The 24,053-nt window shown below is 38.5% G+C and overlaps 2 protein-coding genes across 18 annotated transcripts in view; one reads left to right on the top strand and one right to left on the bottom strand.

Annotated features, from left to right (window-relative positions):
- Positions 1-865: 865 nt before the first annotated feature.
- LOC120896719 lies at positions 866-4,704 on the bottom strand. 3 transcript variants are annotated; one of them, XR_005738454.1, is made up of 5 exons: positions 3,825-4,688; positions 3,680-3,755; positions 3,330-3,610; positions 2,876-3,133; positions 866-2,784 (listed from the first exon to the last, which is right to left on the bottom strand). XR_005738454.1 is itself a non-coding variant. In XM_040301085.1 (4 exons), the coding sequence occupies exons 1-4, from the start codon at positions 4,014-4,016 to the stop codon at positions 3,072-3,074; spliced, it is 399 nt and encodes a 132-aa protein (XP_040157019.1). In that variant the 5' UTR covers positions 4,017-4,704; the 3' UTR covers positions 866-3,071. The 3 variants fall into 3 exon arrangements, 2 of the variants coding, with proteins under 2 accessions (XP_040157019.1, XP_040157018.1); XM_040301085.1 differs by having other exon boundaries at positions 866-3,133; positions 3,542-3,610; positions 3,825-4,704; XM_040301084.1 differs by having other exon boundaries at positions 866-3,133.
- A 5,796-nt stretch (positions 4,705-10,500) lies between these two features.
- Positions 10,501-24,053, top strand: part of LOC120896718 — a 32,844-nt gene continuing 19,291 nt past the window's right edge. For 3 of the 15 annotated variants that reach the window (XM_040301069.1, XM_040301066.1, XM_040301065.1), the window contains exons 1-2: positions 19,035-22,800; positions 23,347-23,811. In XM_040301069.1, the coding sequence (XP_040157003.1) occupies positions 19,695-22,800; positions 23,347-23,811 (3,571 nt within the window). In that variant the 5' untranslated portion in view covers positions 19,035-19,694. Of the gene's footprint in view, positions 10,524-18,859; positions 18,878-18,922; positions 19,011-19,031; positions 22,801-23,346; positions 23,812-24,053 lie in introns of those variants that run through there. The other 12 variants (XM_040301073.1, XM_040301072.1, XM_040301070.1 and 9 more) reach the window with 11 other exon arrangements.

The raw sequence follows: 24,053 nt of genomic DNA, 5'->3' as shown, positions 1-24,053 counted from the left end.
CTTTCCTCTCGTATGATAAGAGTATGTGAACAGCGCCTGATACAAGAGAAAGTAAGCAATAGATCTTCTCACATTAGTGGTGAGAGTGTGGATCGATAGAGCTTAATGGATGGTTGGGAAGGGGGTGTCTTCAAACGTTACGATTTTTTACATGGGGGAGACATTTAACATTTGTTATGTAACGCAAATTAAGTTGGTTTATTTGTTTTTATTCGAATAACAAATGAGTAATATGTTAATGTTGATTCTTTTTTACTTCACCTTCGCAGTAATGCTGGCCTAAATTGGAGTTCGCTACTTTTTATGTACCGCGCAACCGAATATACCGTCATTGCTAGGGAATTTAATTACCACGGATGGACGGACGGAAAAAACTTACCATAGGATCGTCGTAATAAAGTTGCATTCCATTACTGCTACGATCGCAGTCACATGTATTCCATTGCAATGGCACACATTTGATCGTAGTGGCACACATGCGATTCGCAGGCGACGACAATCGATTCGAATTGCACGAGATTTGACTGTAACGCTGGAAACAAGTAATAGCAATCCAAATTTCTTTCCAATTAGTTTCGACCAGAATGGAAATGGAGTTAATGCAATTAGCTATTCTTTCGTCAGAGTTGATCATTGTTTATAATTTTATGGATCGAAAATGTAGCCAAAACTCCTGCAAACAGTACCGATGTTAGAAATCGAAGCAGTAAAATAAGTGCCGAACACGTTAAAGGTTTTTTGTGTTACTTTAGATGTTGCCAAAAAAATTAGTCTGACTTGCATTTCGAGATCGCTTCATCGTTTTAACATAGGTTTTTCTCCCTTTTTATCGATCTATTTTTCTCTGTAACAAATTCCAAAAAAATAGCCAAACAATTAGTCTCTTTATTCCACTGCTTCGTAGTAAATGTCGAACTTGCATTTCGAGATCGTTTTATCGTTTTAAAATAACTTTTTCTCAATTTTTATCGATCTATTTTTCTCTCTAACAAATTCCTAATGCGAATGTTCGAACGTGAACTGGTCGTTGGTCTTGGAGTTATTGAAATAAGCCTTCTCGTATCTAATTTATATTTCTTCCTAACTCATTATCTTTTGTGTCGTCAATATAAGTAAAAATGTTCAACCGCTCATACACTTTAAAATTACTTTATTTCACAAATTAAACATTGTACGGATCTTAAAACTAACACGTTTGACGCACACTGGACGATAACGACGTGGGAGCGCGCTCATGTTCGATCGGGTCGAAGGGCCAGGTGCAAGAGAGCGATCGACGGCACGAGCCCTTCGCTTCCGGGTAGAGCCGGAGGGAGCCGAACGCGTACGTCAGCACCCGTCATTTAGCGACAGGGCTGAGTAGCAAGGCTCTGCGCTCAGGGCCCAAAGTATCCACAACATTAACGTAACTTTACTCATAGTCTACTATATATCGTGCTTGCCTCTTTGATGCAGCATGCAAAATACATGCCTACTTCAACAGTTGAGATCCTTCTATCATGATGAGCTGATGCGGGCGTGCGTGCGTTTTCTGAAAATGTATGGAATTTGACACCCGCAGCGGATGACAGTTTGAAACCGCATGCGTCAGAATCAAACAGTTTTGATTTTTCCGCACGCACGCCCGCACGCCCGCAGTAGTGATTACCGCTACCTAATCGTTCAAATAGACATAGAGCAACAACAATAAGTTTTGCAAACAGAGCAACTTGTCTCGCGCGACATCTCTGCTTCATTCGAAACAATCGAATTATCCAGTTTTTTTACGAACCAACTTAATGCCAAACCCAAAAAATTACATTTGAACACATTTTAACTTATTTTTTCTGTTTTTAAACAAAAAAACGGCTGGTATTATTGAATCCGTTCGTAGCGGCGGCGTACGTCCCGACACTCATTTTCCTAACGTACTAGATGGTAGCTACAGTTATTTTCCGCGGCGTTGTAGGACCGGGCTCAAGAAATGTGTTGCCATCCCTAGAATTTCATGTGAGCGCCGTACGTTCCCGCTACGAACGGTTTCAATAATACCAGTCAAAGTCTTGAAAGCCTGTATAGGCCGGCATGCAGAGTGAAATTTTGCATCGCAATTCATCGAATAACAGCTACTTGAGCTAATTGAGCTACTTTTTGTCGCCCGAGACGTTGTTAGCGTTTGATAGTTATCAATTGGTATATTACACTGCTTATAGACGACCCAACAAATCGTCCGTGACAATTTTTGGCGACACTTTCCATCTGTCAAACCGTCTACGTTTAAGCACAATAGTATGGCTAACTTCGATTGTTTTGTCGCGAAACGCGAGCGCTGCGTTTCTGTGTACATTTCACAAAACCCGCGACAATCACGGTTGCCCTTGATTTTGTTCTAACACTGTGAAGTGTTATTAGCACAAAGCGCTCGCAGAAAATTTGTCGCAGTAAGTTGGTCGTCTAGAAGCAGTGTTACGTAATTAATGGATGACGCCTTAGTCCTGTTTTTAGAACAATTTTTTTAATTCTACTACAGATGGAACAGCTAGACCAAATCGGTATTATTGCAGTCATTAGATATTAAATCTGTTTTGTATGTGTTGTGTATTGATGTAACTACTCGATAGAGCGTGATATTTTCGTAAGCTTCAAAACACCATGATATTTTGCAAAATGTGACCTGTTTGTAGTGCTTACACATCGATAATTCACAGTTGAGAATGAGCGATCACAACCGGTGGATCATCATGTTGCCGCTTTCCCTTTTGATGATACTCACGCTTTTAAAAGATGTTCGAGGCTTCGACCTATCTGATATGATGAAGGTATGAATATTTGGTTTACTCTATCCGACGGTAGTTCTAATTCGATTGTTTTTACTGCTTCTGATTTAGCAACTTACTGATTATTTTCAACGTTTTTTCAACACAACCATGCTACCGATGATTCGAAGATATGAACGACCGACCGAAAATCCACTTGCAGAATGGATTTAAATCACAAAACGTGTGTATTTTTTGTAAGGTCAGTGGTTTAAGCATGCAGATGGTGATAAGGTACGTTCCTGCTCCTCTAAGTGTGGTAATACGTACGCCAGGTTAGCCAAGGACCGTCTGAGATGCCGTCTCAAAGAGTATCGATACAACGCTCCGATAGTGTTCTGAAAAAGAAAAAGCCAAATCATAATTTGGACAATCGGTATTTACTGCTTGATTTTGAAGATGAATAAAATGTATTAGTCTGAAAATCGTTCAAATGTCTGCTTTGATCTACTTGTCGTTTTAAAAATTACCACAATATGTAGTTTTGATTGTAAAACTATCGCATTAGCAATTTTAAAACAAACAAAAAATTACCTGAAATAGCAATGAGTCGTGTAACAACAATATTTTTAATGTTAATCCATTTGCATTGATTCTATTTGAAGGGCTAGCAGCTTTAACGCGCAACAATGAAAATAGATCTAAACGTCGTGAATCGAAATCACTTGGTTGCCGTTTTTGACATGGTGCATAAAGATCACTGGTAAAGCGTATTTCAATGCGAAACTGCGGTGTGCTATCCTTACTCATCGTTTCCAAAGCAGCATATTGACCTTGCTGGTGCTCAACAACAGCAAGCAGAAATATATTTGTGTCTGAAGAATAAGAAGGAAAAAAGTTTAAACGCATACCAGCATAAACATTTAAGCAGATAAATTACAAACCTATTACAGTCTTATATATTTTGCCGATTCCAATGGGTTTGTGGTCTGTAGCGACGAAAGTTACGAATTTCATCCACTTCAGCATGCAAAAATAAGATACAAAATTGAATGTAATTGCCCATTGGCTGGACTAAATTGAAATTACCTTATTTGCAGTTTCTGTCATCATCACAAAATCGTACAATTTGGAGTGGTGCGATACATGATAGCTTTGATAGCACTCTACTGCATACATGCTAGGTATTTCAGAAATGGGTGCATAATGCAGCATAAGCATAACACTAGCTACTCCAATAATTATTTTAAATGCTAAAGACGTAATTGTATGTTTTGCCATTTTCACGATCGTCTAGGTTCAAACAAATGGTTTAACTCTGTTTTATTTTTTTACGTTGTTACAATCACACAGCAATTAAATTTCCAGTTAACTATCGTATTATAATTAAAGAACAATGTACGTAGCGCACTCGCTTCCAAACTAGCCTACAGTTCGTCAAACTTACAACTGAAGTGACGTATCGCTCAAGTCATGCCTGGAATGAAACCTTTCAATGGCAGCAGAAATCGATTTCGATGGTTTTGTTTTTGAAATGGTCTGTATACTCATACACATCGGTCAACAGCAACATAAACTTTTTAATTAAATCAAGTTTTACACATAATGTGATAGTTTTGTTATTGCTATTAGTCGGTTGTACAGGTAGGAGACATCGATAGCAATCAACGCTTACAGTATGGCACGCAAATAGATAATTTTGCGTGTAACCGGTATCACCTGGCGCTTATCACAATGCCAGAACAGAAGATGAAACGGTATCTTGGGCGCCGTTGTAACGGGTTTTAAATTCAATTTGTTCTATTGTCTGCTAGAACAGCACAAAAGGACATCCTTTTCGTCCTATTTGTGTACTGTTTTCGCTACAAGATGACATGCTTTCGATTTTCTTAAGTATTATAACAGCTGGCTGCTACCTTTCTGTGTCTTCTCAACTTCAGCTGCGACGCAATTTTCGCTCAATTCAACGGCGTGCAGAAGATGCATAGCTAGGAAATGGCTGAAACCATTGGCGCATTTTTCATTTCTTATAGGGTGCATAATCCGTTGTTTTTTTTTACCTTCCTACTATTGCCGAAAAGTTGGGCAAGCCGAGGTCCGTATGCAACCCCTATTTCTTAAAATTTACCTTTTCCCATAACACAACAAACCAAGACATCTACCGTGACTGGTTTTCGTTCCCTTATGCATTATATTCACAAAACTAGGGAAGAAAGTAAGGACAATGCGGATGGTTCAATTGTCTTCCAACTGCATCAACTAGTCCGGGATTGTACCGTTCTGTCACATAAGAGGGGTTGCTAGCACTACATATCAAGTAATATAGAGCAACTATCAAAGCCCATTTTAGCACATTCATGTTTCTAAATTACGTACCAATGTGCAAGTACTGTGTAAAATAACATAAGTAAAATAAATTATTTATTCTTATATACTTGTTATTCGGTATAATTTGACTACCATGTACTATAATCGAGCATATGGGGTATGACTTTAATACATAGGATATGCTAGTACGTACTATCATTCGTCGTAGTTGAAGACACAGTGTCAATTAAGGTAGGGGAAAGTTTTCCCAGGATTTTGTATGATATTTTTTCAAAAATAAAAAGACCCTTCGGGACTATTCCCCTCTTAAATCAACTGCGTAACGCATCATTCGGCCCTACACCGTGGATTCTTAGCTCCCTTAAAAGGACATTTACCTTACCATATTCTTTATCCCGGCATTGGGCAAGGGCAACGGAACGCATGAATACTCACCTGGTTTTCTTTTGATGCAGAAAAACGTTTCGGTACGTTATGATATGCTCTCAATGTTGTTATGCACAAAACAAAAAAAGAAAAAAGTTTTACAGGGGTCTTAAATCTGGGCATCAAGGAGCGTATGCACCATGGTGGTAGTAAGATAATGGTGGTGTGAAATCATTTTTCCCATGCCGGTACCATCGCAAGGAGAAATAACTGCACATTTGATAGTGGAGGGGTGTGCGTTGCGTAGAGTTAAACGTATATAAACCCCGTACACCTAGAAAACATCACCCATAACCGTTTGTATCATCGAACCGGGCAGATCTGCTTTCGTATAAAGTGCCAAACTTTGCAACGCAGTCTTCACTGGCTCGACTCAGGGCGCAAAACCTGGTCGAGCCAGGATTCGAACAGAAAGCGAAATGTGTGATACAGCAGTGATGTAATTCCAAGTTGTAAATGAAAGCTTCAATTACTGTGTTGTTGGCTAAAACATTGTTGTTGAAAATCAATTGCTAGAATATTGCTGTTCATTCAGTAATGTGTGATAAAAACTGTTTAACTAAACTTGTAACACCTGTGGCTACAACAAAGGAAGAGGTAAGCGTGGATTATTTATCTATATTATAACTTGTGGTTTGATAATGTAGATGTTGTAAAATGCGTCTGTGATTCGTGAGTCAGTGTATCAGTCAGTCAGTGATTCGGCAGTCTATTAGACTATTAGATGACGCATTTTCCATTCCAAAACGAAATCCAGTATAAAAACCAGAGTAGGAATCTTAGCAAAACGTTAGCGTGGATTATTTATCCATATTATAACTTGTGGTTTGGTAATGTGGATGTTGTAAAATTCGTCTATGATTCGTGAGTCAGTGTATCAGTCAATCAGTGATTCGGCAGTCTATTAGACTATTAGATGACGCATTTTCCATTCCAAAACGAAATCCAGTCTAGAAACCAGAGTAGAAATATTATCAAACCTCCTTTTGGATATAAATGACCGATTTATTCAAGTGCTATCTCGCCTCTCGATCGGTTGATCCAGCCTCCTAGGTCAAGGAGGCGATCCAAAACGTGATTTGAGCTAATTACGGATCTTTTTTTTAGCTCTTACCAAAATCGCTAAAACAAGTTCACTTTTAATGCATACAATGTTGCCTGATATTAAAACCGCGCTTTCTATAAAACATGTTTCCGTTGCATTTACTTTGGAAAAATTAATTTAGATATCTATTTTTTTATTTTCATAAACCACGGATGATTGTAACATGAAACAATATTGCATGAAATCACAGACATAATTAAACTTTAAATTGCTATTATAAACATTACTAAAATGAAAATATGTTGAAATTAATCATAACGATACGGAACCTTTTTTCAATTTTAGAATCGTTTACGCTATTCACTCACAAATGAAGATGCATTCTGCTATTGCAATTGGAGATCATCACACTGAAAGGAGAGTAAAGATAACACTGATTGCATCGCTATGGAGTACTATTTTTCTGAAGAATACATTTCTATGATTGGACTGGAGAGACTTTGATAAATCGTAAATATGACGTCAACATCATCAACTGTAAACTGCTAGCTCCAACAAAAAAAAACCCTAATTGTTGAGCTCAACTGCTGTACAACAGAATCTGCCATGATTAAGATGTTAGAGAAATCATAACATGAAGAGATTCTGCTTAGGACGACAAACTTCAAGCCTGAACCATGGAAGCTGAAAAATGGATACATAAAGCAGATACAACAAACCACATTGGACGCTGGACGATTGCACGCTGTTGGCTATTTACACTCTCCGTACATTATAAACTGTTCATAATCAGCATTAACATAACCATTACTGGTATTTCAGTTCCCAAATGCATCATTTCACCGTTTTTATATCGCACTACAAACAATAGTCTGTTCTGCTGTTACGTTTCGTTTGCTAACGTGTGCCTTTTGATTTTCATACAAAAGTATAGCGGCATAGTTGAGTAGGGTGTTTTTGACCTTCATGTCCATTTTTGAACTTCAATTTTATTTTGAGATTGTTTTGTTCCTCGTTGGCTTTTTCTAACTGTTGCATCGTTAAGTTTGATGTTTGAACAATTTGTTAAGTTTCGTGTTATTACAATGAGTTACGCGTGATAGTGTCATCAACCTACAGCGAACATTTTGCTTTTTCATTTTTAGTACATTAAAAATGAAAAACCAATTATTGTTCCTGTCAGTTCGAAAACAGTTTTGCATAACACTTGTTATAATACAGTCAGAATAATTGAAGAAAAGGTTTCTACAAAAATGTTAAGGTGAATTCGACACATTATGATCGTTTAGCAACAATCTGATACGCAGATTGTTTTGTTGTTATTTTTTTGTTATTTATTATTGTTTTCTATTATTGTTACATTCTTCAATGTTAATATTACACATCTTTCAGTTACCGTTAGCTCTATTAAAGCTGTAGTGTTTTGCTGAATACAGTATATTGCAAAGCCAACACTGTTTGTTATCCTTCATACAGCATTGTTTAAGGCCTGTTTTTGATGCTGTTGATGTACCTGCTTTTGTTTTCTTTTTCATTTGTGCTTATCGTTTGTTTTTGTTACTTTTCACAATGTTAATCAATGTTGGATTTTGCAGTTCTGAATTACGGAAAGTGTTTTAATGTTTAAAATGTTTTCATTTTGGTTCTTGTTACTAATTCTCATGGACTAATGTTGGTCAAAAAAACTTGCCTCAGTACTATGCTTTCAAGTTGATCTAAATTACATTACCTTTTCAGTTTACTTACTTCGGCATACATATTTCCTTATCTTTTATTGTGCGATAATTGTGATAAATTATACATCCATGCGTTTGAAATAGCCCAAGCAATCATTACGTTTATCAATACAACAAAGCGTTAATTTCTTTCTCCTGGCACAATCATATGATATTATCAGTATCCTGCATACGTAATAATATAGTATAGCGCAAACAAATTGTTGTGACATAAAAATTTTATCATCTGTTGACTAGTTTTAAGAAGATAGTGTGAACAAAACAAGGAGATTCTTGGTGTGCCATATACCGTAACACCGGAACATGGATGCAAGTTAATAATAAAAAAAAACCCAGAAAAACAAAACTTATTGATCTTTAAAACCCAGGTGAAAATAGTAATGTTAATCAATTAATACACAGCATAGCTTTAGGCAATTTTCTTCTTCGAAGCTATAATTTGATTTTCATAATCGAGAAACATTAACAGTTTAAATTTAAAACATTGAAAACACTCAAATCATGTATTCACGACACATTCCAATGTTTATGTTGTGTATTAAATTATGTGTCTTTGGTTAGATAGTATGACCAATCAGTTCAAATTATTAATCATACTGTTTCTAACGTAATAATAAGCATGCTCAATTTTATGTTTAAATAACCTGTGTCTATGTGTATAATGACGCCAAAGTAAATGAAAGAAATGAAAACACCGTAATGCGCAAACGCTAGAACTGACATTAAGCTCTATCGGTTTGGCAGTTCCGCCAGCCTATAGCAAATTACAAACAATGCAAAGAGAAACTAGCATTGGAACATCTTTTTATGTAGCCGTATTATCACTAATTTAATTCATCTAAACCTTAGTGCCATATAGCAAACTGAACTAAATTAGAGCTGCTGGAATGATAAAGTGTTTGTGATGCTAAATGTTTCTCTGAATTATTTTGTGTGCGTATGTGCATGTGAGTTTGTACGGTGTTAATTTTTTTTTATTCACTTACCAGAGTATCAACAGCTGACAATGACAGAGAAAATAAACCATTATTTGCCGAGTCTCTATGTAAAGAAAATAAACATAGCATAATATGACATCAGAATGATTCAAGCAACTAAAGTCTAAAATGATGTGATCGAGTTGATACCAACTATCACCACAATGTAAGTAACAAACTACAACATATCGCAGGGATTTGGGACATATTTACAAATCAATCTAAAATAAAGTGTTACGCGGACCCGAGTCAGTATTTTATCATCCGTCTGGTCATATTTTTAACTTGTGTTAACTATTAAGCCAACATATTGTGTGAGAAATGTCTCTAATTGTAATGTTGCATCGTAGGCCATATAAACATTCGTAACAATTACTATATACCAAAGACGAAACAGCTTGCAGCTGATGGCAAATCACAGATCGACACAGGCATTGCGCCGTGTTTTACGTATTGCATACATTTTGGCGTTTCAAATGCTATGCGTATGCTATTCCATAACGCTTAAAAATACAGTTATTTTTTTTAAGTACTAAAATGAGTGCAGATGAATTTTTCAACTTGGAAAACCCCAAATTAAAAACTACATTACATAATGAACACCGCGATTTACATCTAACAGTTCAACAACCTTTTTATGGAGGTAACTCATATAATTCAATAATCTGTATAATTTTATATTTAATTCAAAATTAAACATCAGAAGAATATGTTATTTGTAACTGTATTTTTCTCACAATGTAATGATGAAGCTATATTTTTGCAATTAAATATGAGGCTTGCCTGTTATCCCATACTCTACATGATGTGTTCGGTCACTCGTGAACACGTTTGTATGGGTTGCGTACAACTACGAACAAAAAATAGATAGAAAACAAGACCGCTCGAGAAACTTAACGCCCATTTCTATTAGTTGTCTCATTATTGCAGTGCTACTGATTGGAAAGAGATCGTCCATTCAGAACCATTTTGTACCAACAACACCATGTTGAAATTTTGTAAACTACATAAGTTTAAAACGTCTTCCTCGAAACGAAGTGACCTTGGTGAAAGTGAAAGTGTGCAAGAAACCCTTTTATCATTTGTGCGACAATATTCAACGCGGTTTAGAAGGGGTTCTAGGGCTAATAATGGTGTAAAATCTTTTCGTTTTCAAAATCTTTCATCAACCTCGAGGTAAACAATTGAAAAGAAAGCTCATCGGTTTTTAAACATGTTTTTAAGTTTTCTGTTGTCGTTCACAGTGCCTCACATGTTCAACATACTGTGATGTCAGGTAAATAATTACCTTTGCGTGTTCCTTAAATATAAACCACGCTACTTTTTAAGAAGTTATTTGATTTTAAAACAATTGTACCATTGAATTAAATATCAGAAGTACACACATTTCCTCTTTAATCACAGTTTCTTCTACTTATTCATGCCTTTTGATAATACGGCTTTCGTTCAAAACCAAAGCTCGATCGATCATGCGTATCATCTTATGAAATGAAGGACAGATCAAGCAGCTTTGTTATGGTGTCTGTGCGCAATAATACTAAGAAAACGGAGAGAATAAAATCCATCACAAAAAAGGAGAGTGAAATACAGTAAGAGAGAGAAAGAGAGAGAGATAGACAGACAAAGAGAGAGAGAGAGAGAGAGAGAGAGAGATAGAGAGAGAGAGAAGAAATATACAGAAATACATGAAATTAAAATGAGCGAGATAGAAGATAAACAAAGAAAGTAAGATACTTTTTCTAGAGCGACTACCATTAATTTCGATTGTTTTGTCGTTCTTGTGTACAATTAGGTGTTCTGCATTGTTTTATGCTTATGAACAAACGGAAACAATCTGCTTCCCAGGGCTTCTCCTTCGTTACTCTCTGAAGACAACAATCATGGAAGAGACGGTCCTAGGTTTAAGAATTAGTGTCGCCAACAGTGTGTCACGAAACAGAGAAACTGTGCCACAATTTCATTGAAAGTGTGGCCTTCGAGCAGTACGGTACGTCATTTGCTGTCTTGGATGTAACACTTTTATTCGCTACATGTGTTGTTTTGTTTCGGTATCACTGTTAATGTCGAAGGGAATTGATTTTAGTTATTTATTATACTAATATTTGAATCATAACACTAAATATGAAGTTAAAATGTCCTTCGCCGTTGTGTATAACCTCGGAGTCAGATAATGCATTTCGAAAACGCTTGGAAGCTTGCAACTGCATGAGCATTGGGAAGAAGAAATATAGTGAAAGTTATAGTGCCACGAAAGATAGTGCATTTGAAAATGTTAAATGTGATACGTGCAAGAAACAAACCAGGAATAGATCGGTCGCATTTTTGAAGCGAATTGGCAACAATATGCTGCTCCATCTCAGCACAGGAGCTAACTCGAAAACTTCAAACACCACAGACCATCAGGTTTATCGTGCTTTTGATGAGGACCGTTACATGCCACCTTCGTTGTACCGAGTTGTTACAAACCTCTCACCGCCATTGATGGCTACTTCGACAGATGACACCATCACCACCCTTGAAAGTGATGCCAGAAACAACAGCGGTGATCTACGTGCTTTCTCAGTGGCCCTAGGCTCAACTTCTGAGTTACACGGCGATCGCAATCGATGCATCTACCGATCTTTTCACCAATATGTCTTCACGCCACAGACTCACGTTGGAAATGGAAAATATACTATCGAGCGGAAGCATAAAGTGAAGAAACGTGATCGTCTCCAAATGCAGAGTCAGCAGGAATCACAGCAGACCAATAAGGAATTCCGCAAAGGTCCGCAGAAGCAAATGAAGCCTGAATCTAAAACACAACGTGAATCGTTTGCGACGAATAGTGACATACGCACGGGTAAGGCATGCATAATAGTCAACAAAAACTTTCACATCATCTATCAAGATAAACAATAATATGCGGCGACAAATGTAGCAAAACACCTTTGATCTAGTGTTGACTTCGTCGAGCAGTCTAAAATTTAATGTAAGGATGGTTCTATATACGCAATTGACAATTGCAGGCTGTCAAAAAAAACATCATTTTAGATGTTTTAACTATAACATATATTTAAAAGACTATTATATCACTAACAATGCCAATTAACATTTTTTGGATAATTTAATATAATGCAAACTTGGTTTTCGGCAAATGCAAAACAGACTGAATAATGCCACATAGCAATATGCGGAGGTAATACATAATCGAAAACGTTTCTTCGACTTTGCTACAAACAAAAAATAACAATGGTTTATGAGTCCGCTTCAAAGCACTAACATAGCGTACCAATGAAAACACAATAAAGGGTGGCTGAAAATTGCAAATGAAACACACCTGCATAACACAGCATTTGGAAATAACCAAGCCTCTTCCTTCAATCTCATTTCATTTAATGGAGGTTAATATTAGTAAATATTTATTTACCATAACTTGAAAGGCTTAAAGTTTTTCTTCTTTTTAAAAACATTAATCAACGTGAAGATACGAAGATCATCTAGATCATCTTGATTTATTTGCAATACTCTGATTGTCGCCTAAGTAACTTAAAAACTATCCATGATAAAAAGTAGCTAATTTGTGACGATTGACAGTGTCAATAGAATGATTAACATCAAATGACAAGGATGACAAGTTGAATCTTGGAGCCATGAAAAAACAAAGGTTCATTGGAGTTATACTGTCGCCTTCTTAAATCAATACTTTAGAGTTCCTAATATCTAATATCATAGTTGATAAATCGATATTCAGAAAAGAAAAAGAAACGATTGGTATGATTCAGTTTTAAAATTATGACATGCCTGTATAGTATATTTATATTGCCTTAAAAAAGTGTTTGAATAATGTGTCAATTGTTAACCATTTACCTAGAAAGAGTTGTGTTACTATTTTTCTTGCATAAAAGATAGAGCACACCCAACTCCCAACCCAACACAGGTGCAAAAGCGGAAGTTGATCTTTTGTGTATGTTAATCGATAGTTCCGGCCCTGTCCTCATCCCTTTTCAGTGATCAGAACATCACAATCATGCAGTACAATAGTACACTCCCGATATCCGGGGTAAAGAATGAAACGCATACAACGGAATGAACAAAATCGATTTTCAAGGTATTTTTTCATTCTATCTTTATCTAACACCAGAATCTGCCAGCTATGCTGCTCCCATTGGCCCTCAAGTTACAAAATTCCATAATGGACTTCACTCAACCTGGGAGTCAATGCGAGTAGCAGTATACGCAGATACATGGTTGCCAATTCGCATAACTAGTTGAACTGCATTGAAGTGTAACGAATGGCGACGAAAATAACAATAACAAAAAAACGACACACAATGCAAAGTTTAGATGGAAAACGATCGTGTTCGTGGAACTGTGGTGAGGTTTAAGTAGTACTTGTTATTAAAACTGGCCTTTTAATCGAAAAAACAGGCCTGATGTTACTTTTTTCTAAATTGAATTAATTTTTTGTCGAAATAAATCATTCCAGAATATAAATCATTTGATTTATTATGTCAACATAATAAATTTAGAATAACATAAATTATTTTGCTTTTACAATTCAATAAGGCCTACATAAGTTGTCAAGCGTATATGTTCTGACTGGTGATATAGACTCATTTGTGCCCTCTCTTTCCTATACTTACTGTTCATGCTGTTCATTGATCCGAATCCAGGGTAAGTCGGGTACGGTTGATTGCGTATGCAATTTATAAATGCGGCAGATGATTGTTCCAAAATTCCAGACTGCTAGAGGAATATGTTTAAACACATGTATTGGAATATGATAGAAAAATTTGTTTCATATACCTTCGTATTGCGATGATTCTTTTCAATACTTTGGACCTTTATATAAATAGTGAATTAATTTACGCATGCGATACACGATCAGACCAGATAAAACGAAAAAGTAAAAATATGTCTGCATCGATGGTCTGTGAGATTATTCAGCGTCGTTACAAACTAGTTACACATCATTTTGTTAAGCTGCCTCTTAGACGCATTTTTATGCCATTTAACCCAGTTGGAATTCGATATCTGTCAGACTATTTTGGAGCCAATGCCTCGATACCTTAGACCATCTATTAGGTCGGCCGAGCACAAACATCAATGATCTCACAGAGTCTAAATACTCAATTTTAGACCACACCCTTCTTGATTAACACAATACTAGTAGCTCATCTTCATTGTCCTCCCTCGTACACTTTTCCGGCATCAATCATTTGCTTGAACGAATGATCAAGTGCTGGGGCTCCACTTCTCATCTCTGTTTGGTTGTACTGCTCTATTGTCACTCGAACCCAATGTACCCCACCTTTGAAACGGAACCTTCGAAACACCCTGAACAAAGTCAGCGGTCAAACGAAATGGAAATGAAAACAAACACACAACGGAACTGTTAAAAGTATTGTCTACCATTATTTCAAACACATGCGTAAAAGTGTGTTAGGTTCGTACGATCGAAGCTCGACCGTTCGGAGTGGCGCACCCGAGAGAAGAGATTCCATTCTCAGCAACCAGTACTCCGCTGCTCTCGGCGTTTTGGCGTTTAAACGCTGCACTGCAGCGTATTGATGTTGCATGCGTGTGTGCGTCCACTTAATTAACATCATCACGGCAATCACACCATGCTCTTTCAGCTAGGCTCTTTTGCCTTTGTCGACACTGCATTACTGTGACCGAAGCATAACTTTTTAACTCCAGCAAGCAGATCCCGCTAGTCTGCCGCGTTTACGGAGATCGCGCATACATTCAAGTAACTATTTAGTCATTTTCGGTTGTATCAGAAGAACAACAACCGATCCCAAAAGCTGAAATAGATATTACAAATAGATACCCGGATGTAAACGATGTGCATAAGTACTATTTTTTAATGATTATACTAAACTAAAAAGGTTTATAATATTATAAATTATATTAGAGGTGTTTTGTTTCAAATAAGTACTAGCCATTTACAACATCCGTTCAAAACAAGTTCTTTTGTATTACCGAGAACATTTCTATAGTAATGCTTTGATATGTGGCTTATGTATTGGTGTACAAAAATTTGACGAAGCCTCCACTGCAAAGTCATTAACAATCACTGGTAACCCTGTGTGAATGTGCGCGATAGAGCGCGGCTCGCGCGTTCTGTGCACGCTGTATCCCTTCCTAAGCCAACTGAACCCGAATCGGTCAAACCACTGGGGGAGCAGAGTAACGAGCCTCGAAGAAGGGATGGGATGGTGGTAGAGCGACAACAACAAACAGCAGCATTCAACACAGAGAGACCGTGCCATCTAGCACCACATCGCGATCGGCGTGCCTCGACGACGATGATGTCGACGATGAAACCAGTCGCGCACAGTATCGCGTTACAGCTTGAACGATAAAGTTCAAACCGTCCGTCCAATACCGCCGAGAGTGTGCTGTGCGGTGTTTCGTCCGTCGAACGCGAAAGTGCGACCCACTAATTCCAGTTATGTTGCAAGTGATTTCCTAAGCATAACATTAACGTGTCCATCAGAGCACCACAACGACATCGGAATCAGTGTACTATAGCATGCATAGTAATCCATAGCTCCTACCGAACTATTTGCTGTGATTAACGGAACTGAGCATTCCAGAATACACATTTACTCTGGTTTTGCATACACGGCTGTGTTTCGTTCTCACAGTGTTTCTACGATCGTACATACTCGAGCAAGGCTGATTCACAGCATCGTGAAACACAGATCTCATCGTTTCCGGCACGACATTACTAGGTAGTTCTTGTTCATCTTCTTTTGCGAAACGACCCGATCACCATGTCTACCGTGTATACAGGGTCACTAATGTAGTTTTACCACGTAGCAGAATAGTCAGAGGCACAGACTCTCTACGGTTGGTTGTTGTATTTTTAATTGTCTATGCTTCTATAATTGAAAAATGGACTAACTTGATCGATTTTAAATGTGTTTTTACTCCATTCGTGCTGCAATGTACACAATCATGGAACCGCGAGAGTTGATTTATATTAACAGTAACCTGGAGAAATATCGCACAAAAAACGAATATTTAAAACTTGAATTATTTAAACTAATTTGCATATTAGCATACAACCAAACAGTTTGTTTAAGAATGTATAATTCATAAGGAAGAGAGGTCGAAAACGTTATCGATGCCGGTTTACGTGCGGTGGACAGCGTTACCTTTACCATTTTGCGGTCTCCTGAAACCACTACTACCAAGCATGATCAAATACAGAATTCCATACCCGACTAGATATGTATCGGAAAATCTAAACCAATCACGGATAAAAGATGATGTTATTGGATTTGCAATTATGAAACAGTGATCATACATGGTATGTGTATGGATTATGAAACAAGTATCAGGACAAGTTTACGATTGTGAACCAACCACAAAAGCATGAACAGGTGCACAAGGCCAACACAAATCAGTAATTTGCTGTTCGGCGTTAGTGAGCATGTAATGATCGTCAACAAATGTCATTTGTGAATAATGGAACGAAAAGTTCTACAAAAGCTAGTGAGCCGTGAGTAAGAATTGTGAATAGCAAGAAGCAGTGTGTGTTCGAGTTTCATTAACTCCCCGTGTATGAAATTGCATAGCGAATTAGAGGGATACGAATCGTGGAGGAGGGATAGATATTTGAGTTTTATTTTGAAATTCAGTCATCAGTGTGTTAGTGTGTAAACAAAATCTTCTGATATTATGTCATATGAGACGTCCGACGCATTGGACATAGCAATACAATGGACAGATCGTTAAGCATAAGTTTAAATTTGCCGTTGTAAATTAATTATGCATGTTCGGAGAGCTGTTGACAGGTTCTCAACAATTGAATCTTCAAGCTTCTCTCGCAGTAATCAACAGCGAACGGCATTCCGTTGCTAAGTCGGCGAATGGTGATGTGAAAAACTTTGCTGAGTTGTGATTGACAAAAAAACGAAAATGGGCATTTTTTAGGATTCGTTGTGCTTGATAACTGCAATGTTTAACATAATACAGTGGTTCAGTTCACATTTGGTCAATAATTTCTTCTTAATAGAAGTATGAAATAATTTATAAATTGCATCAATCTTATAGATATGATATCGGTATGCAATGAAACCGATTCTACAAAAATATTAGAAATCATCTTACCGTTCATGTAGCATATACGCCTAAATGTAGGCTATATAAAACCAATCTTTGACACTGCAAAGCGGTACTCTCGTGATAAAACCAATCTTAAAATTTGTGAAATCAGCACGCTCTGAGTGAAATGCCAAATGCTTTAATTTAATATGTGGCATTAATTTGTGCTTTGTTTGTATAACAGATGCTCAAAGCCAGAATTATAACTTGTTTCAGGTACTCCATTAAACAGTCCAGAACTAAATATTCAACACACGAAATCTTTGGAGAAATTTCATTCAGGTATGTGTAGTTTGTAAATAACTTTGATTTAGTAGTTCGCGAATAACTATATAAAAAGCACTAGCTTCACTTAAGTCATGCAAACTGCTCTTAAGCGATCGGACATAATATATTCCAAACGAATATGGTTATTATTTCTAAATAATCGATAAAACACTTTCGAAGCATAGCTCAAAACCAGATGGTAACATAACATACACTAAAGTAATAGATTTCAAGCTGTTATGCTCTTCAAATTCCCAATTTTAACTATCTCAACCCACTTGTGGTAAATTTAGAAGCCAGATTGTTTGTGCATGGGAAGACCGTCATTGTTGATGTTAAACAGAAATATGAGCATCTGTTATAGTATACTATAATGATTGCGACTTACACCTCTTATCAAAAGTACACGCCACACTGTGTTACCTCTGCTTAGATGTATTGTGAAAACGTGTCCCGGCATTGCTGGTCAACTTTATAATTCCCGTTCTATTCTCCAACGTTGGAGAGAAACGCACATCCAATGAACGTATGAGTGTCAGTGAAACGGTGTAAACCCTTATCAGTAATTTTGATAACAGCCTGAAATGGGTAAACTTGTATATTCTAAGCGAAGTTTTCAACAGTGAAAAAGGCAGACCCAGGCCTATTTGTTGATGAAAAAAGTTAAGCTCCGAACCGTAAAGTCCCTGTGAATGTGTATATTTTTCTTGGCCATATAGTTCCTTTTCAAAGTAGTGCTGTTTTGATTTAATAAAATACGTGCTAACAAAATTTCTATAAAACAACGTGCCTCCACAAACTGAGTTTGAGCTAATAAAGCACGAGGGAAGCAGCTTTTTAGCCACATACGTCATCCCATCTTGCGTTCCATTGCACAGAAGAGCCAATCTTTTCGCGGTGGTGCGATGGCAATATGCATCAAAAAAGGAAATTTGAAACGAGAAAAAACACCCCTTTAGCATTCTATCGCTCCATTTCTCATTCACTCGAAAACGGCCTATCCAAATCAGATGGCTGCAGAGTGCACACGGGACATAAACACTCGACGTTTGCGTTTGCCAAGATTCGGCAGCATTCTCTTAGTTTTAGCCGGCGTCAGGCACGATACTATTTAAAAGTGAAATTATACATTTCAACACCGTTCGTTGTTTGCTGAAGTGAAATGAGAAAGCTGTGGTAGTGCCATAATCAGTCTATGTGTGTTTTTCTATCGTTGCTTAAAGCACGTGAGCGCAATAGACGAATTTACGTAGCAAGCGTACAGTAAATATCTGTTTAAACAAATAATCATGATCATACACTTAACACAGTTTTGAATTTTTCGATCAGCTGTTCAAACGCTAGAACACAGTGGCACGGTCCAGATATCAGTACAGAGACGCAAGGAAAATATAAAGTGAGTCGCATAGTGATCCTCTGTTAGAACTGACTGCGCGTGGTGTTTTATGAAAACGAGCCGAGACACATTCCATTGCCGTGTTAGATTGGTTGAGTGCCAAATTACCTCTTTTGCATTCAATTCACGTCCCTACGTAAGCGCTAGAACCAAATAGGAGTGCCGGAAAACTGCGTTGGGATTTTATGTCTGAAACTGTTGTGCGTAGTGATTGCCATAAGCATATGTACGATTCTATACCGTGAACGAAAAGAATATTACGATGGCTCGCTATTTTGGGAGTGCATGCAAAGGCACGTTTGGTTTGATGCCATTGGTATATCAACAATATCAACGATGGTAATCGAATAGTGGTGTTAGTGAAAACATTGTGTAATTTTCAAAAATCGTAGCTTGTAGCATCTGTTACTAATTCGACAGCCTAACTAACTCTACAGCCAACACCATTTACGTTTGTTCGGTACGTTTCGCGGCGTTCTTGCATTCACGGTAGTGACATTGATAATGAGTGTCGGCAAAACACACTACCAAACCTATGTGGTGGTAGATTTGTGAACGATCGTGTGTTGGTTAAGTCGCGGATACGATAGGGTATAGATACGATAGCACTTACGCGCATGGCTGTATGCGAGTGCAGAATGCGATCGTGTGAGTAAGAAGAAGTGTCATTTTGAATCGGAAAACATGAGGTGTAGTTCGTGTATCAGTGGCAACAGAGGTAGTCAATCGAGTAGCGACTATGGATCAACATCAGCGGTGAAGGCGAATAGAACAGCTGATTTGGTACACAGCCACCAGAACATGGATCAACAACCGGATGGAGAGCATAGCCCCGAGTATAGGGTGGATTCGCCTTCCTCAAAACAAGAGTGCCTAAACGGAATGTCCACTGTTGCAGGTGATTATCGCCATCCATCGATAATAATCGAAGAGCTTGAGGATGTTTACGACGACGACAACGATAACGGTGCCGTTGCAGATAGGGAAAGAAACCCATCTACAATCTACCAACAGTACGAGGACAGTCATGATCCAACCGGTGATAATTTTATTCGTCTCTCAACACACCCTTCGCGGCTAGAAGTGATACAAGAAGAAGAAACCAGCGAATGCAGTGACAGTGAATATTCACACATTTTACCGGCAAACGATCACACAGTTCAACTAGCGCCTGTGAATAATTTAGTTGATGGAGCAGGTGGAGACGAAAACACTGCTGCGCACGTAACAACCAAATTCAGTCCGGCAAATGTACTGCGCGAGTTTATAAAACACCATCAACGGAGAAAGCGGCGACGTGATATTCCGCGCCAGGGCGCTTCAACTCGATTTCAGCAAAAAGAGCATCAGGTTGCAACAACGTGTATGTTAGTAGACACCAAGGAGAGCGACATGGCACCAGTGGAGTACAGAAGCATTTGCACCACGGAAACGGTCAATAATGAAATGATGCAGGCTGAAGTAATCAATATCGGTTCAAACTCAAGCAGTCTGGATGATCTTAGCGATTTAGACGCGGACAATCGGGAGAAAACACCTGCACACCTTGAACTAAAACTTGTCGATACACCCAGTTTTGAAGAATTTATCGATCATATAGATGCCGACGAACCAACTGATCCGCATATTTGTAAGGCAAATGAGTGTACGCAAAATCTTGCGATTTCAGGAGATCAGTGTTTACAGTACGATATTCTCAACCACAGTGGAGATTCTGCAACGCATGCGCAGGCTAGCAATTTTCAGCCAAACCAAATGCGCGAGTATGAAGACGCTATTCTTAATGATTCTACGTTAAGTGGTGGCGTTCGTGATGATCTGTGTGAGCTTCACAATGCTGAGAGAGCCAACCGGCAGGTCCATAACGTAGCGAAAGCGATGAGCGAGTATAGAAATACTCTAAAGAGCGGAGCATCCGATACAACCGTAGCAACTGAAAATTGGTCATCGCTCGGGGTTAGTAGCTCCTCTGTAGTAGTCGTTGATCGTGATCGCGCATCGGCTGTCCTCGGTAATAATCACAATGCCATTACGGATTTGAAGGATCCGCCATTCTCAGTGATCGATCGTGATCGTGCATCAAAGTTCGGCATCGATTCTACGGTGAATCATTGTGTTCGGGACGAGGAAACACCATCGCTAATCGAGAAAAACATGTACCCCTCGGAGGCAGACTCTACTGTTGAAACTGTTGTGAAAAAGGAAAATCAAACTGTTCAGACACCTACACCGCAACCCATTCCTGCGCCGCGAGTGGTGGCAAAACCGGCAATCCCGTTGCCTCCACCTCCGGTACACGAAAAGGCAAACGTGACTAATCTGGGTCAACTTTCGGCCGATTCAGCAGAAATCAACAGATCTGACACACCACCCCTTGCACAGTTAGTTCCGCTGACCGTAGAGGCGCTCTCGTCGAATTCGACCGGATCTTCTACCATTGGGCAAAATGCTCAAGCTCATAGTAGCGGTCATCCTAGTAAAAGTGATCATGCAAATGCTAATCAAACTAGTACGGAAGATTGTGTCGATGCAGTAGCATCACCTGAGCGGCAGACAATTTTGAAAAGCGCTTCGTGCGATGATCAAAGTGTTTTATTCAAATTAATACAAGAACAAGGAAGCACCGCGAGCTCATCGGAAAGACATCATCAAGAAAACGCAGAAAAACTCTGCAAAGTTTCCCCGGCAATCCATGCCCAGAGTGGTTGCACGGTAGCTGATTTGACACGAAACCAAGCGGCCCATGGGAACAACATCGACCGTGAACCAAAAATAGAACAGAGCGATGTAGATCACGGTGGACAGAATTCATGTGCCAGTTATGAAGAAACTATTGTTCGGTTGCCCTCAAATTCACAAAATACTAGTTATGAAACAGTTACTAATGGGAGTACCAATACGACTGGAACACACATATTTGTAAGCCAGCATAAAACTGTGCACAAAGATCAATCAAAATTTCCTAACCGGTGTGCAGAACCGTTAGAAATTGCAAATGATTCCTCCACCTCACCGCACCAACCGAAGGAAGTAAAGGTAGCCGATATGCGTACAGAGATCAGTTTCTTAAAAGATGCTGAATTACAGGAAGAATTTCGCAAACTGGAAATAGAAACGGCCAGATTTGAAAGAGAGCTGCAACAAATCACAGTACCCTCCCATGAGTCCAATCCACCAAGGAATGCTGAGCCCGGCAGAAAATATTTTGTCTCAAAACAGAGGGATTTTGCTATAGAAAGATCTAGCGTTGCCAATATCAATAATACGATGATGATAAGCACTGGGGTTGGTACTGATTCTGACAATCGACAAAAAGATGACAGTCTTAATACGATTGATCAACTTGAACAACATGATCTGCAAAGATCATTCATCAATAACCATCGCGCAAATAATGCTACCGTTGCATCCGGCCTTGGACCAATTCCTCCACCTCCACCACCACCTAACACTTTAACTGAACCCGCAACAAATAGCGAAGAAACGTTCACCAAAAAAGTCAAAGATCGTGTGCGAGAATTAATGGCATCGCAGGCCGCAGCTGAAGAAGCAAACCACGTCATCAAATTACGCGGCGGTGGATTTGCCAGCGCACCATCGACACCTACAGCAAGCCGGAAAAACATCGAAGCAGAGTTTAAAGCGTTTAGAGAAATCCGTCAACGCGAAGCGATCGCCGACAGGCAGCACTTTGAATCTACGACTACGCCCAACAACAACGTTTCGGCAAAACAACAACCTACTCATACCGGTGAGTCTGCGGAACGACGGGATCAAACTAACAGCGCAAGTAGGTCCTGGATGTCCGTTCTAGTCCCAATCACCGTTGGGATAGTTGTGTGGAGTGTCGTCCGTCTCATATCACCCTCTTTCCGCAAATGATCAGCAATGTCTTCCGTTTCATAATATCCTTTTTCCACAAGCATTCTGCAATATGTTTTGCTTTGTGTTTGAAATTTGTAACCTTTTTTGTGAACGGCTTTTATAGACACATAAGAATCCATTGTATTTTTTTGTTGTACTTTCCATACATAAAATACTCATTATATTGTTTTGTGCGTGAAGACTGGTCCTTATCATACGATATAAAAATGCTTTGTTCCCAATGATTCCCTAAAAACAATGACAGAAACTGTGAATGACTGTAAAATAATCACAATAAATAATTAGTGCGATTTAAATCCTACAACATTCCATATCTGTGCACCGACTATGTTGTATTATTTCCAAACTCATGTTTTAAACAAGGTCAAAGTAAACTCTACACGTTGATTTTCTATAAAATGAGGTTTTTATTGTTTCTATTTTTCTTTTCCAATTTTATGCGTTCCACTAGTGAGAAACTTTTCGCCGTCACGAATTCCTCTCGCAACGTCTAAAATATCATTTGTATCACGAAACAAACCCAATGATGCACCGGGAAAAGCCCGTGCAGGAGACCCATCAAATCACGACAATGAATCACATTTGGAAGATAATAATTCTACCGAAATCAAGGTTAATGTAGCGGCACTCATTGCTACACACCAGGAAAAGCAGCATCAAAGTATTGGTTCCACAACTGCAGCACAACCTTTAAAAGGTGCCTCTACTTACCAACGAGAACATGCCGATAACAACAGTATTGTTTCGGCACAAAAAGATGAAGCAACTTCCGAACCGATAGTTAGCGTCAGTGACAAGTGCCAACAGTTCGAACAGCGTATTAGAAAAAACTCTATTGATAGTAGTGTTAATACGATTACCCAGCGAAAACCCTACAACAGTTCTGCGTCATTGGACGAATCGCAGCCAAAACCCGGTACGACCAACAATGGTATCTATGGACAAGTTTATTGTGATGCTGTTAATGCTGATAATGGTTCTTTCTCGGGAGCCGACTTGCTGCATGAGATTGATCACGCACTAGTGCTTGCTAAAGATTTCTTATTTTCGCGCGGTATGTTTAATGTTTGTCCTTTTTCTCCCCCGCTAATGATTTGCATTTGTAAGGAACTGTATCCTTATACGCATTTGATGCCCTGTTGTCTTTCCCGACTAATA

The sequence above is a fragment of the Anopheles arabiensis genome, chromosome 2, assembly GCF_016920715.1.
Source record: "Anopheles arabiensis isolate DONGOLA chromosome 2, AaraD3, whole genome shotgun sequence".
Taxonomy (NCBI): domain Eukaryota; kingdom Metazoa; phylum Arthropoda; class Insecta; order Diptera; family Culicidae; genus Anopheles; species Anopheles arabiensis.
This window is presented reverse-complemented; position numbering and strand designations above follow the sequence as displayed.

Bases quoted from the DNA above. Each gene is read 5' to 3' on its own strand.
- LOC120896719 (XM_040301084.1), bottom strand. From the start codon at position 4,016: ATGGCAAAACATACAATTACGTCTTTAGCATTTAAAATAATTATTGGA. The intron at 3,756-3,824 runs GTAATTTCAATT...TGCATGCTGAAG, and splicing joins TGACAGAAACTGCAAATAAG to TGGATGAAATTCGTAACTTT. The intron at 3,611-3,679 runs GTTTGTAATTTA...CTTATTCTTCAG, and splicing joins AATATATAAGACTGTAATAG to ACACAAATATATTTCTGCTT.